This window comes from Protobothrops mucrosquamatus, unplaced genomic scaffold (genome assembly GCF_001527695.2).
Source record: "Protobothrops mucrosquamatus isolate PMUCROS unplaced genomic scaffold, P.Mucros_1.0 scaffold347, whole genome shotgun sequence".
Classification (NCBI taxonomy): domain Eukaryota; kingdom Metazoa; phylum Chordata; class Lepidosauria; order Squamata; family Viperidae; genus Protobothrops; species Protobothrops mucrosquamatus.
This window is the reverse complement of record NW_015386684.1, coordinates 1,377,957-1,393,221: the sequence shown is the minus strand read 5'-3', so window position 1 is coordinate 1,393,221 and position 15,265 is coordinate 1,377,957. Positions and strand designations below refer to the sequence as shown.

Below are 15,265 nucleotides of genomic sequence, written 5' to 3'. Positions count from 1 at the left end.
GCTGAAAAAGGGACTGGTCAGCTTTCATATCTAGGCGAGATTGAGAAGTAGCATCTTAGCCACCACAACAAACTGGCTCTCTGTCATGAAAGGCAGTACCCAAGGACACTATACTCCCAGCCTGATCCCTCCCATGGTCATCTAGGAATGTGGCCAAAGCCATCTCAGTTCCATAGTGAAACTCAACTGGAAGGGGATTACATGATCCGCTTTGTCCAGAGTCCTCTGAAACTTGCCTTAAAAAGACAAGGCAAAAAACCTTTTCTATTTCCTCAAATCTAATGGGGTCATGTTTGCTGTGGCATATGTGTGTGTCTGCTTTTTTGCTATACTGATCATGTTTACAGGAAGACTTGATCCCAAGCTCGATCACTTCTTAGTCGATCACTTAGAAAGAATTTTTTCACCATATACAGTATAGCTGTCCATGTAGCATTGTTTCCAAAATATTTGGAGATGCACTTACATAAGCTATGAGCCTAATTTTATTCTCGGTGATGTATTCACTACCTAGATACATGCGGGTAATGGATATGAATTAGGAGCAAAACCTCCGATTTATGCAAGGACAGGAATGTGTGTTTTCTTTCACAAAGTTTGGTTAAAGGCTAGGAAGATCTATCTGTCTATCCTCACAGGCAAAGAGTGAACTGAGAAGACAGCTAGTTCCCAATCTTGTGTCTTAAAACTCAAGGCAATACTTCCTTTTTCCCTGAGCTTGAAGTCATTTCGCATTTCTATTGATATCTGAAATCTCCGTAGCTCAGCAGTGTGTTCTTGGTGCCAGACAGGCAGCCACAGATCTTGATCAAATAGATTAGTTTTCCCTTGTGGTTATGATTTAGTTTTTAAAAGAAACAGAAAAAAGGACATTTCAGCAATGAAGACTTAGCTTGCTGGGTGTCAGATGTGTTGAGTGGAGTTTTCTCATTCTTTATTGTTAACATGTACTGAATGTATAGCATTCTTGCCTCTTCCCCCCCCCCCCAATATCTTATGCTACGTGCTTTGTGTCTGTATATAGAAATCTTTAGGATGGACTTTTCAGTTCTTAATCAAAACATATTTAGTAAATGGTGTTGCTGTTTAAAAATTACTTTAAAGATAGGACTACCACAGTAGCAATTTTACGCCTTAACTTAGAATGAAATGTAGTTTATTAGAGAGTCCAGCTATGTAAAGCAGGAATGAGCATGGCCCAAAGATTGAACGCAGCCTCTGGTTGATATACGTGGCTTGCTGAAAATCTCATAACTCTTTGTAGTTCCAGGCAAACCACTAATGCATGGCTGGTTGGGGAATTCTGGGAGTTTTTCTTCATGCTGCCAAGGCTGAAAAATACTGCACTAATCAATTGATTGCAAAACCTGGAGCCCCATTGGTGAAAGCCAATAATGGTTTGGCTTGGATTTTCTTTCTCTGCTTTTACTACTTGTCTTTTTTAAAAAAAAAAAAATTCTGCTTTTTGCTATATCTCTGCCACTAGTTGATTTGCTGGGAGCAATGGGAAACCATGAGGGCTCCCATTTATTCATAGCAGACAAGACTAAAAATCCTTTCTCTTTGCTAGCTTTTGTGTAAGGGTGTTCATCTTCTGCAGTGTGCAAAAGCAGTCCCTAAGGTGTGACCAGGAAGCTGCTGGAGCCTTCAGGGCCCCAAAGGTTGCTCATCTGTAGAAGATGACCAAGCTGAGTCAGGGTCAAACACGTCACGAGTTTGAGTTTTGCTATGCTCCCACAAGAGACTAGGTCCAGCCCCCCATGAATTCCGTTGACTCTTATCTAACGCCAATTTGCCCTGTATATCAGATTCTTGTGTATAGATAGCATGAAATAAACTCGTACTACTTTTAACTCTATCCAAGCTCCTAATTTCTTCAGCCTGACATCATTCCTCATATAAATCTTACATCTACACCCGAGGTGAGAACTGTTCCCACCCTTTTCACTTTCTGGAAGGGTATTAAAACTTGGCTTTGCTGGTTGGCCTGGGCCTTGAATGGGGCACTCACCTCTGGGGGTGGTTGATGGGATAAGAAGATCTCATCCCCGTGTCATGTATTTCCTTGGTTCTAGTTTTGATTTAGCTTTTAAAATTTTAATTGTTTTTAAAATCTATCTTTTTATTCTTTGTAAGCCACGCAGGGCTGCTTTATCAGGGAGGTAGACAGCATATAAATTTAATAAATAATAAATATATTTGTAGTGAGACGTGTACTGTCTTTATTCGATATGGAATAGAATGACACAAGGGCAATTAGTTAAATCTGAGTTAAGAGTCACTGTAGAAATTTCTCTTGGTCATTTTAGCCACTTGCACCTGTTGGATCACAAGCCTAGCTACTACTGTGTCAATTTAACCTGGATCACTTTGTTTTGTAACGTTTATTTTTATTATTATTGGTGTTCTCTTAATTTTCCTTTTTCTGAATGTGCTTCTGTTTTTCAGTATTTTCTTAATATTTATTGTAAGTCTGAAGCTTTACTCAGAAATATGTCCTTTTTCACTAAACAAAGAACATAATATAAAAGCTTTATAGCTAGACTTCAAACCACAGCCGGAAAACTAGGTCAAACTGTGGTTCCAACCTATGAATTCCTTAGGTCAGGAGTGGTGGAAAGAGAAACTATACAAGCTTTGAGGATAGTGCTAGGTCCTTTTTCCCCTCTTTTCTCTCTTGTTCCCTGGGGAAAAAAATCAAGCAAACATTTACTAATATATAGCATAGCTATGAGGAAAGTAAACCTATTATATCATCTATGGCTAACATTGAAATGTTTATGTTTTCAGAAAAATCTGAAGATCCAATGACAATAAAAGCAGATCAAAGTTGCTAGTTGAGGTCAAGAATGTTAACATGATGGAAATCCTCTGGTCTTGAAATCAGACGTTATTTTAAAAACTGGCCATTAGCTAATGAAAAGAACTAAAAATTTAAGCAGGATTGGATTCTTGGCCCATCTAGTCCAGCAGGCTGTTCTCACAGTGGCCAACCAACTGCACAAAGAAACCCACTAGTCTTCCATGGCCTTTATGACACACTTCATTTAGGACAGGGGTGTCAAACTGGCAGCCTGCGGGCCGGATGCGTCATGTGCAGGCCATGCCTACCTCGGCTCCGCACCACATCACGATACATTACATGATGTGATCGAGTTTGACACCCATGATTTAGGCCAATAGCCATGGGTCCAACCTTTTTGTGAAGCCAGTCAGGCTGGTATCCAGCACAACATCTCGTGATAGTAAATTCCAAGTTTATTTATCAATCTCCTCTGAACCTCCTTTCAATATAGTAGTCAATTAACACAAACACAGACAAACCATTGATTGTTTAGTGTTCAAGAACAGCTATTAATGAGATGTTGAATTGAGAAGATTTCTTCCATTTTGAATGCTAAAGGCATATTTAACACTCCTTCCCCTCCCCCCCAAAAGCACATAGGATTTAGCATGGTGTATAAAATTTGTTGTGGAACACAAAATATTTTTTTTAGATTTGAACAACATTGATTTTAACTGCTGCAGTGGTATATATTTTGCTGTCCTGGGTGTGTCAAAAATAACGGCAAGGAGGGAAGGGCAGCTGAAGAAGGAACATAGTGTTTTATTTTGTTTTTTACTTTTGGATGTTGTTTTCTATAATTATTTTTAATTAGTTACGCTAAGGACATAAAACTTATGACTGTTATTTGGCTTGGAACTGATAGAATGTCACGTTATCATCACATGGTGAGGCATGAAATTTATTTACTTTACATAAACAACCTCTACTTAAAACAACTTAATTCAGAGCATTCCTTCATCAATGGACAGCATTATGTAGATCTTAGTATATCATTTTATGTTCGCAGCATAAAAAATAGCACCATTGTTTGCCCATGACTAGCATTTACAGTAAACAAAATGTTTTTTGAAGACAATGTAAGCAAACTTGAGAGCAGCTGCCAGGAGATGAAATCGAGTTGTGTTGCTGCTGTCTAAAGCATGCCATGTCTATGTGTAGGATGGGTGTCGCATATTTCCAAAGGGAATTTGTGTTTCAGCATTTGGAGGAGCAAATCCAAACACAATTAACCTTTATCCTGCTGAGTCCCGGATAACACTTGATCACTTGGGGAGAGTCTTGTGTCTTGTGCCAGATAGAAAAAGTGGTGCTTATCCACTGGGCAAATTCCCAATTGATTAGAAAACAAAAAGATCTGTTACAAATGAGTTTGCCATCTCCAAGACAAAGCAATGGAGTTTTGCAGTGTTTTTTTTTAAAAAAAGCCAAAAGCTGCCTTCTGAGTTTTGCAGTATTATTGTATTGCATTTAGTCTAATTTGGATAATCCATCGAATCTAGCTTTCTGTCGCGAAGAGATCAAGCAATGTAAAGCTAGCAGACTTTGCTTGCTCCCCCAGTCAGTTTGCCATTTGCCACAATTGTATAGTGCCTCGGTTGCAGCTGTTCATCCCAAAAAGGTAGAATGGAATCATTGGACAGGTAGAAGGCAAATGGTGCTTAGACCTGATATTTAGAGCAAGATAAACCACAAAGACCATTGTTTATCAACCTTGGAAGCTTTAAGGTAGGTGGACTTCAACTCCCAGAATTCCCCAGCCAGTGTTCTTGTCTTAAAAGTTGCTAATAGTGAAAAGCACTATTCTAACATGACATTTTCACATGAGAAGATAAAAAAATGTCATATACCAAGACAGACCATTAATCCATCTTGTTCAGAGTTACCTACATCAATTGGTCATGTTCTCCCACCCAAATACTCATCTGGCCTAAATCTGCTTGACTTCCCAATCTAACCAAGGTCGGCCAAGTAGGCCCATGCATGCCTACTCAGAGGTAAACTCAGAGTTCCATAGGATTTAGCCTCAGAAAAGTGAGAACAATATTGTGGTTTCACTTTCCTTTGAAGTCTGAACCACTCTTGAAATTATTTCGTAAGAAACTAAGTTTGGGCTGTATTGATTTTGTGTGGCATTTTTTGCTTTAGGTGAGATTTTAATCTGTCTAGCAGAGAAATGCTACTTAGTGGGAAGAAAAATGGTTAGTCCTCCATTATTCTTTTGACCTCTGAATATTGTAGGATATAACACTTTTTTCACTGTATAAAATGTGGTCATTTTAATCTTTGGCCTAGCAGTAGTTAAGATGTCAGTTTTAAAATACCACATTTGAAGTATGTAGCATCATAGTTTACAGTAATGTTAGATATTTTGAAAGCAAACTGAATGTTTCCAGTGTGGATTAATGTTCTGTACTTTCTAGATTAAATGTTACTTATCATGTTGGCTATGATACACATTTACAGAAAAATATTTACTTGAATATCTTCAGTTATATTCAAAATCAACTATACAAATGCATCCAAACATACACTAGTTTACCAAATTGCATTTTTTATAGGCAAACCTTTCAAGATTACCTCATGAACTTTGATCCAATTGTTGTATGCTCTTATTTCTTACAGGCTTTTTTCCCCAGCGAACCTTACAATAATATAGGAATGTGAATATCAAGTGAAATGAAAACTTAAATTATAAAATGTTATCAGTACTGCATTCCTTCATGACTACAAATGCTCAAAAAGAATACCTGTTTCTTTTCTTTCAGACATGTAATGGTTATTTAAAATAAAACAGGGTGTGGGAAGGCACAACGGAGGCGATTAATAGCAATTACTTTTAAAGAGGTGTAAATAACTTGCTATCCAGACATTACAAATATCCAGGTGCTCTTTATGTGCTGATGACAACAAAATTGAAAAGAAAGATGGTAATAATTCTGACTGGTTTTCTCTGCAGAAGATATTGATTATTTGTGTGTGGTGAGAGATTTGGAAAATTCAATTAAAGGAGTTGTGCAAAGGTTTCATAAATTTTCCTTGTACAGCGTGTACACAGACAATGTTGCGTATTAAATCAATGCAGCACTTCACAATATATTTTCTTTGAAACATAAAAATAAATAACATTTAAACAGTTCTGCTTACTACAGAAACAAGTTTTATTTTCCGCGAAGCATTTAGTCATGTGCTATCACTGACTCATACACATTTGCCAGCTGTAACAAATTTTATAGACATTTTCTCCAGAGACATAGTTCATGTACGATGAATTTTTAAATGAGCAAATGGTGAAGAGGAGATGTCAGCAATATAAAAATTGATCAGTTAAAAGATAAAAGCATAAGTAAAGAGATTTGTATGGTAGTCTTAATAGGTTTTATTAAATAAAAATACTATAAAAAGAACCATAATGAATAGTCTAAAGATTTTAACTGTGGTTGAGGGTTATGGAGAAAAATTATCCTGGCACGTTTAAGAAAAGAGAGGTTTTATATCAGCAGTCAAGTGACCATTTTTTTCCCCGTTTCTGCTTTCCTTATCCACTTTGGAGTTGCACGTGGCTTAAAATGCTCAAACTTTGCATGCACTTGCAAAAATCAAAGCAAAAATCCAGAATAAACTTTTAGAGAGTTTGTGAACTCTTGTGATATGGATGAGATTCTTATTGATTTCACCCAATAGTTACAAATCCCACTTGAAGTTGAAGGTCCCATGTTACCTCTATCTTCCTACTTGTGAGAGGAAAAAAAGGGGGGGAGTGCAAAAAAAAAAGTTTTAACAAAAGAGCTCCCTTTCTCTGTAATAAAAAGCAGGACAAAATGACTAATGCAATGGAAATGGAATGGGAGTAACTTTGGGAGTGTATTGGATTTTGGGGTTTTGGTTATTTTTGTTCATCCAGTTTCATAATTATAAGACACCAATAATCCTCTAAAAGTAAATATCCATTCTGGCCAATACTGTTCAGCTGAAAAATCTTCAGCCTTCACATTTATTTGAATTTAGTCGTAGGTTGTACTCTATTATAGCTCATTAATAAGTGAGAAGAATTGAAACTTGAGTGTGTTAAAACACCATGTTAAGAGTAAGTTGTTCTTGTTTTGCAGAGAATCTCCAACCTGACAATAGCTTTGCATTCCTGAAATCTCTCATTGGCTAAGGTGAGGAGACATTAATGCTTCTAAAGTATAATATAGAAAATCGTGTAACGGGAATTTTTGCAAGAATTATAGAGCTCTGATAGCATTAAATTTGTAATGTAATATTATTTAGAAAAAAATGTTTCAAAAGTGTTCACTTGGTTGAATTAGTCAATGGAAAAATAACTCAAATGTGATCATAATTATTTTCTCTGCAAGTTGGTGATTCCCAAATGGCACCAATTTGTACTGTTTCAGATATGATATAATCAAAAAAGCATTATTTAATCCAATTGTATATTCACAGGTTGTAATTCCATCCTTGCATTATTCAGAGGGAATGTACAGTTTGGTATTTGTTTTTAGAAATGCATTTCATTCAGCCTTGATCAGATGGTCATATTTCAGAACATATTCCAGAGTATATTTTAGTTTGCTTTTGCAATTTTGTAAAATCATTTTGTGCTGGACCAGTGCTAGTTAGAACAAATTTTCATGAAGTAATGTTCATCAAGTTGAATGTTGTTTATTCCTTATTAAGTCATTTAAGTATATAGTATTTTCAAGACCATGGTCATCTTATCGTCAAACAAAATTTACATATAATATAGAATCAGTATTGTATCATTCCAGGCTGATTTATATTGGAATTTAAGATGGCAGCCCTGTGCTTCAGCATCACTGAAAAGTGAATGATTCTGAGTTGCATAGTGGCCTACTCACCCTCTTATTCTATGAAATAAATGTTACTCCCTAGTTTGCTACGTTGCATCATCAGAGCAAGTGGACTGCAGTTTGCACTGCAGCCCTGATGCTTGTAACACTTATATTAATAAATATAACTTTATTGAAGAGTACAGCAGTAAGAAAAACAACAAATAGTGCTGTCTTAGATTGTTCAGCTAGGAAGAAAAATGCACTCTGAACTGCTTAAGGGATGAAAGAAGCATACATGTTTGGAGCTGAATCAGCAGAAGTTGAGCAACAAAACTTAGTGCAGTACAGAACAAAAGCAGGTTATTTGCTGCCAGTGAGAAAGCAATATAGTTTCTTCATCCTTGGCATTTTGAAACACAATCTGAAAACTCAACAGTACAGCACAAGAGCATGCACAAAGTGCATCCTAAACACTCAATAAGCTGAGAGAGACTTGGCAATCTTAAAAATACCCGGAAGCCCAGCTTTAGTAGAATGCCAGATGCTACAGAGAATGGGGGTGTACCCCAAAGCTCAACAAACAAACCAAGACAGCATTAGTAACTGTGCAAAGCACAGTAATGCATGTATGAACACACAAACACACTTTTTGCATTATTTGTCTGCAAAATGTGGCAGAGCACATAAGCAAGAATGTATGCTTATGAACAATGTAACTTGTTCATCCATATGTACTTTTGATGCCGAATTTTTTTTTTTTAAAGACCAAAGTGTTTTCCCAAGAAGTCCAGCACGCCTGTAGCAGTCTTATTCCATTTGGCCATGTATTTATCTGTTGCTTTCCTTCCAACACTCTCCTCCCCTTATTCCATTCAGCATTAAACCAGTAGTAGCAGGAATGACTGCTATACTAGCTACATGGGGAACAGTTTGGAAAAAGAAACTTGCACATAAATGATAGTATAACAACCCAGAACACGGCACTTAAAATGGTCAGAAAGTTTAAACATGAAAAAGCCAGGGTTTATTTTTTTAAATTCACTCACCACAAATGTATTTTATTGAAAGTACTATCTGATGTCAGAGCATTTTCCATATTCCTAACATGAAGCGGAGATATGACTTTCTCAGGTGAGTCGATAACCTGCTATGAGTATAACCCAGATGAGTTAATGTCTAGGAGACAGCATTCCTCTTGGTTTTGAGAGGTAGGCAGAAGGCAAGTGGCTGCTAGAGATCTACCAATGAAAAAGCAGCTAGCCCTCAGTCCCAGTACAGATCCATAGAGGCAATATTGTCTCAGGAAGCATGAGTTGACTCTGCTACTAAGTCATGGAGTGTCACTACGTAACCTGTTCCAGAGAATAGTCTTGCTCAGGATGCTGGTACATAGAAGTAGTTGCTGGGATCTAGTTAGATATGAGCATTGATTGCCAAAAAGTGAGCATCTTCTCATCTTGCTCAGGTAGTGCAGAGTAGAGTGTTCAGTGTTACTATTTAAGCCAACAGATGAAATCTCTCTTCTCGTTAATGTTCAGCTTTCTTCATACACCGAGCATGAGAATAGTAGATGTGAGTTCACCAATAAGAATCCTAGATAAAGCAGGGTCCTGGTGGAGTCAAGTGGAGCATCTGCTGAATGGCTTATGCATCCCCTTTTCCATCGGGGACATTTCTACAAACAGGAATGAACTCCACAGAGGAAGATTGATTAACAGTTTGTTAATACGATTATATTTCCCGTTACTATCAGAAAATTCAAAAGGGTTCATAAACTTTTAAGTACCACTACCTAATAACAATAAAGGAGAATTCCAGTAGATTATGAGTTATTGACTGGCTGACAGTTGACTCTGGCCCCCAACAGCAGCAGCTGCAGTAGTAGTAGTAGGAATGCATGTTCTCACTGTATCTCATAATCCTTGAGTTTTTCTTAGCAGAGTGCATAATTAGAAAATAGAAAATAACCTCCATTTATTGCAAAAAGGGAAATTTGCTGAAGAGACATAAACTCATTTGTATTATTATAGTAAACCATAATACATGTTTCCGAATCCAAACCTTCGAACACTTAAGTATTATTATTGGTTCTTGGTAGCTAGAAGTTGTCTGTTACCACAGCAATTAAGAGTATTTTTATTTGGACAACATAGATCAAATAATCAGCATGAAAATAACTATTGTGTTAAACATCATCCTCTTTATTTTCTTGATTATTAAGACATTTGGCTATGCTCCCATTTTAAATAATAAACTAAAATAGTAGTGAGCATTTGTATTGTAATAAATGGTTCCTGGCACATCAAGGAAAACAGGATATTTTATTTTCCAATGGTTTGTGTGTGTTTGTATGTTGTATCTTTTAATGGTAATTGGCAATGGTAAACTGTAACATTGGTGCTATTTCCTGTTATTTTAATCATATATTTTTTTTTAAAAAAAAAAAACAATCCACAGGTCTTAAGAATATATCAAGCTTGGCTGCAAGATTCTACAACTGTCTGATCCTACTTAAAAGGTTAAAAAAAACCCTTCCTGTAAATCTATCTCTCCAGCAAATACCAGCTAAGGATTGCTCAGTGTACCAGGCAGGTGCACATCTAGATACAGTTTCTTGCATCTAATTTAAACTTTACAATCTGTACAACCAGTTAATCTCAATGTAAATAATACACTTGCCATAGCTTTTTATGCAAATATGTAATGGCACAAATTGTATTCCTTCTGTATAGTTTAAAAGCTAAGAAAACTCGTCCAATCTTGGTAAAAATTCTTTAATGAGCTTTTCACTAAATTTTGTAAGAAGGCCTATTCTTAGAGATGGATGCTATTTCCCAGGCCTTCAAACAAACTGCAAATTTCACAGTAATTATATGCTCAATGCTGCCTTTGATGGCCTGCCAATTCTACCACAAACAATGGAGATGCCTTGCCAATTTACAGCACATTGTTTATCTTATCAGCACACACAAATTCAAGCAAATATGCCATTTATCTTTGGATATAACCATTCCTTTATTAATAAAGACTTATGAGATCCAAACATTGTATATGCAGTTACTGTTTTAGCAACATTGGTTTCCCAGTGAAGTTCAGTTTTTTTTATTGCTAGTGAAACCATCTAATATCTGTTTTGTGTTATTGGAACTTAAACTACTAAATACATTAAAACTCAATCCTTAAAAGGTTAAGTATTTTTGTGAAATAGTATCTGCAAGCGTAAAAATTAAACTGGTTCTAATATAATAAGGTAATCCTTGCTTAATGTCCACTTGTTCAGTGACCATTTGAAATTACAACACTGAACGAGGGGTACTTACCCATGGATCCTTGTAGTTGTGACCATCACAGCATCCTCATGGTAGTTTTATGACCAGTCCTCAAATTTACAACCATTCCAGCATCTCTGTGATCATGTGATCATGATTCAGGCACTGCAACTGGCTCATAATTATGTTGCAGCATGCCACAATCATGTAATCACCAGCTGTGACCTTTGCTACCAGCATCTAACAATTAAAGTTAGTGGGGAAGCCAGTAGGTAGTTACAAATGGTGATCACATGACTGTGGGACATGACCACCTGGGATTCATCTAAATCAGACATGTCAAACTCGCGACGTCATGCAATGTATCAGAGCTTTTTTGCCGTTGCCAGCAATGGGGTGGGCGCGGCTCCGGTAATGATGAAACCGGCCCACGGGCCGACAGTTTGACACCCCTGATCTAAATGACAACAACACTGGAACTACTGGAATTAATGCTGTCAGTCAGTGAAGTCATGACACCACACATCTTATGACTGAATAACAAAATATCAGAGGTGGAAGGGACCTTGGAGGTCTTCTAATCCAACCCCTTCTCAAGCAGGAGACCATGTACCATTTCAGACAAGTGGCTGTCCAGTCTCTTCTTAAAAACCTCCAGTGATGGAGCATCCACAACATCTGAAGGCAAGGCGTTCCACTGATTGTTATACTACCAGTCCCAATTCCTGTTGGTGAGGACTACCTATATATGCATGGGGACCCATAAATGATTTCACATTTCAGTTTGCATGTTAGAGGCACATTTTTAAGACAGACTATTTTGAACGGAAGTAATGAAATGTTTTGTTTCCTTTATGAAAATGTATACTTTTCTAAATTACTGATCGCTTAGTAGCTTACGAATAGCAAAGACTGGAAACTTGAAATTTACTTTCTAATTGTCTTTAACCGGCACAGCTTTTATTATTTATTATTTCTTTCTCTTAAAAAAAGAGAAAAAAAATAAGATTGCTTCAGAAAACTCATTACCAAGAAATTATCATAAAACAAAAGAGCAACACATCTAACTCAAATGTTTTGTGTGCTTGTATAACTCAATAAAGGTATTTGGCAACCTAGAATGTGAATTAAGAATTCTCATAACATTTATCTGTACGACACTTAAGTTTAGACATAAGTGGGAAGGAAAAAACACATCTCAGGATACCATATACAGTATGGAACACCTTATATCTGTCTCCCTAGAGCCATTGGGGCAAAGTCTCCAAGGGTAAGGAGGTTAATGAAATCAGAAGAATATTACAACAACCTTTAGAATAGGGCCATCTATTTTTAGGGTTAAACTGTGTAAATACAACAGAAGGCTTGAAGCAGTCTAACACTGGGTGCTAAAATTCAGGAGCATGAATGAATGCTTTACCATTGCATGGGCCTCCATAAGGATTAAGTAGCCTATATATTCAGTAGAAAGAGCAAGACTACATCATTTTTCCATACAGGTTTCATACCAACACTATCGGTAGCTATCAATCACAAAGAGAACAGGCCTGGAGATTACTGGAGCTTTAAATTTGCATTTGCTCTTTGTACATAAACCATTATATCTTATAGACCTTTTTTCTTGTTTTTCTTCATATTTAGCTGTTCATGCGTTTTGAAAAGCCACTCATGAGAAGGCACTATAGAAACAGCATTAAAAAAAATAGAAAGTGCTTCTGTTTGTATAGAACTATTTTGTACTATATTGGCATGGTTGGGAAAAGTCACCATCTGGTTTCAAAATGTATGAATTAGACTAGCTTACTGTAGTGCAGACATGTCAAACACAAGGCTGGATGCGGCCCGCGAAGTGGTTTCATGTGGCCCACGAAGCCATCCTGGAAACAGTGAGGGAATGGCCCCCTCTGCCTTGGCCCTGACCCAGGCCGGCCGGGAGCCAATGTACAATTTTGTGGTGGCCATCTATGCTGAAACGCATTCAGTCTTAGCTCCACAAGGCCGTCTGGAAACAGCGAGGAACCAGCCCCTGCCACGTCGGTCCCGCCCCCTAGGTGCATGCTGGAGAGGTGTCACCCTTTGTGAGGAATGAAGAAATGGACCATGCCTTGGCGCTTGCCCCGGTCCCACCCCCTTCTGCCAGAGACCCTCAGACCTGTCCCACTCCTTCCCAGGCCCCCACAGGCACCCTCAACGCAAACGATGTAGAGCTGGCCATGCCCACCCAGTAGGCCACACCCACTCCATCCACACCCACCCAGTAGGCTGCACCCACCGTGGTCACCCCCCCCCCGAGGGCAACCACAATGCTGATGTGGCCCTCAATGAAATTGAGTTTGACACCCCTGCTGTAGTGGGTCTGGTGCTAGACCAGTAGTGGAGAGACTGAGTTCAAGGCCACTGAATGACCTTGGTCCAATCACACTCTCAACTCAACCCCTTTCACAAGATGGTTATGAGGAAAAATGGGAGGAATGCCCTGTATGGGAAATTATCTTCATGTGGGAAAGCAAGAGATAAATCTGATAAATTATAATGTTTGATTTTAATACAATAAAACTTTTATTTGATAATTTTCCATTTATCGGTTCTTTTCATTTTGACATTTCAGTGTTAAAAAGTAGTTTTTTCCTAAAACATATGTATGTTATACGAAAACACGCACACTGAAGGATAGGGTTGATCAGTTTTAAAAGCAGGAAAAGGCAATTATTCATAAAAGGTAATTGCTAATCATGCATATCAACATGTTTCCAAAGAGCTTAATGTTATTACACCAAGTTGTAAGTACAACTTTAGTACACAACACAGCTAGTTCTAAATTTCTTAATTACAAGTTGTCTTGCCAATTTTAATGGAATTTACTTCCCTACAGGTTTCCAAAGGATTTCATCTATTAAAGCATCACAGTTACCAGTTTTAGACACTTCCCCCTTTTCAATAATAGCTGTGTAAGTGAACAACCATTTCATATTTCTATGTAAGGAATGTCAGATAATTCTCCCTGTACTGAAAGCCATCAGAAGGAGAAAGGAAACAATTCATACATTACTAAGCTTTTTCTATGTTAATGAGCACTTACTCTTGACCTCTGATTACTGCATGGGAAAAAGGATAGCACAGGGTAATAAAAACATGAGACCAGTACAGGTTACCCTTAACTTATGAGTGCCACTTAGCAACTGTTCAAAATTATGACAGATCCTCCCAAATTACACCTAATATCAGATTCAATAGTACTATTTAATTGGTATGCTTTTCCATACATGTATTTCTAGCAGGTAGCTGAATCTAGAGAAAAATCTATGAAAAATCTACCTATTGTGTCTGTATTTTAAAAGACTTTATCCAATATAGAAGTTTAAATATAAATCTGATACTATTTGGAATAGTCCTGGCTGAGAATGGTTATGGCACTTCAGTAAAAATCAGTATTACATAAAAAGACTTGCCCACATACACAACAATCTCTCTTTCCTACCACTTCCTTTAGGAAGGAAAAGAACCACAGCAAATATACATTTATCATGACTGTACCTCAACCCAGCCCCAAATCAGTTATCTGGTCACTTTTACTTACCATTAATGCTAGGGATTCAGTCTACATATGGTAGATGTCAAAGAGAACCCCATCCATTTCTTCAGAACTTAGAAGTTTACATTCATCCCAGAATCATCACTGAATGCCTAAGGCAAGCTAACAAATAAGCTGACTAGCTAGCTACCATGCATGCATGCATACATACATACATACATACATACATACATACATACTCTAAATCTTGAGGAAAAGGGAAAGAGAAATAGAGAATGATATCCAAAGTCAATTGAACATGGATCTTTGGCTAAGAAAGATTTACTGTACCTAGTTGCATCTCTATTGGGGATATTTATATATAACAGAAAAGCAAAACTATTTTAAATCTTCCGTTACTCAGAATGGAAATTTGACTAATCAAAGAAACATTTTTTTTTGGTTAGGACCTTGTATTATAAAACTACCTTCAATTGCCAGCTTATGAAAAGGCAAGTCTCTTACAAGACAACATGCAAAACAACCTGATTATTTTGTAATATGATTTGAGCTTTTCTCGGTGATCTGTTAATTAAGCATTTTAGTTTTAGTGCTGAAGTGAGGTTCTCTTTCTCTTAGTCTACTGAAGAATGAAAGCCTCTTAGTCCAGCACGTTGGTAGATGGATGTTTTTCAACTTTCCAGTCAGAAGAGAAAGCGTGGCTGGCCCAAAATTACACAACCAGCTTCCATGCCTATGAAAAGACTAGGACTCCCTACTCCTAAATCAATTATCTGAATCCTAATGACCACAATGACTCATATGTTTATGTGTGTAGATC

The 15,265-nt window shown here is 37.3% G+C and overlaps 1 protein-coding gene across 1 annotated transcript in view; it reads left to right on the top strand.

The window, feature by feature from the left end:
- Window positions 1–10,895, top strand: part of ITGB3BP (integrin subunit beta 3 binding protein) — a 36,270-nt gene extending 25,375 nt beyond the window's left edge. The window contains exons 9-10 of the mRNA XM_015815534.1: window positions 6,955–7,008; window positions 10,102–10,895. Coding sequence (XP_015671020.1) covers window positions 6,955–7,007 — 53 coding nt within the window. The 3' untranslated portion in view covers window position 7,008; window positions 10,102–10,895. The remainder of the gene's footprint in view (window positions 1–6,954; window positions 7,009–10,101) is intronic.
- Window positions 10,896–15,265: the final 4,370 nt, after the last annotated feature.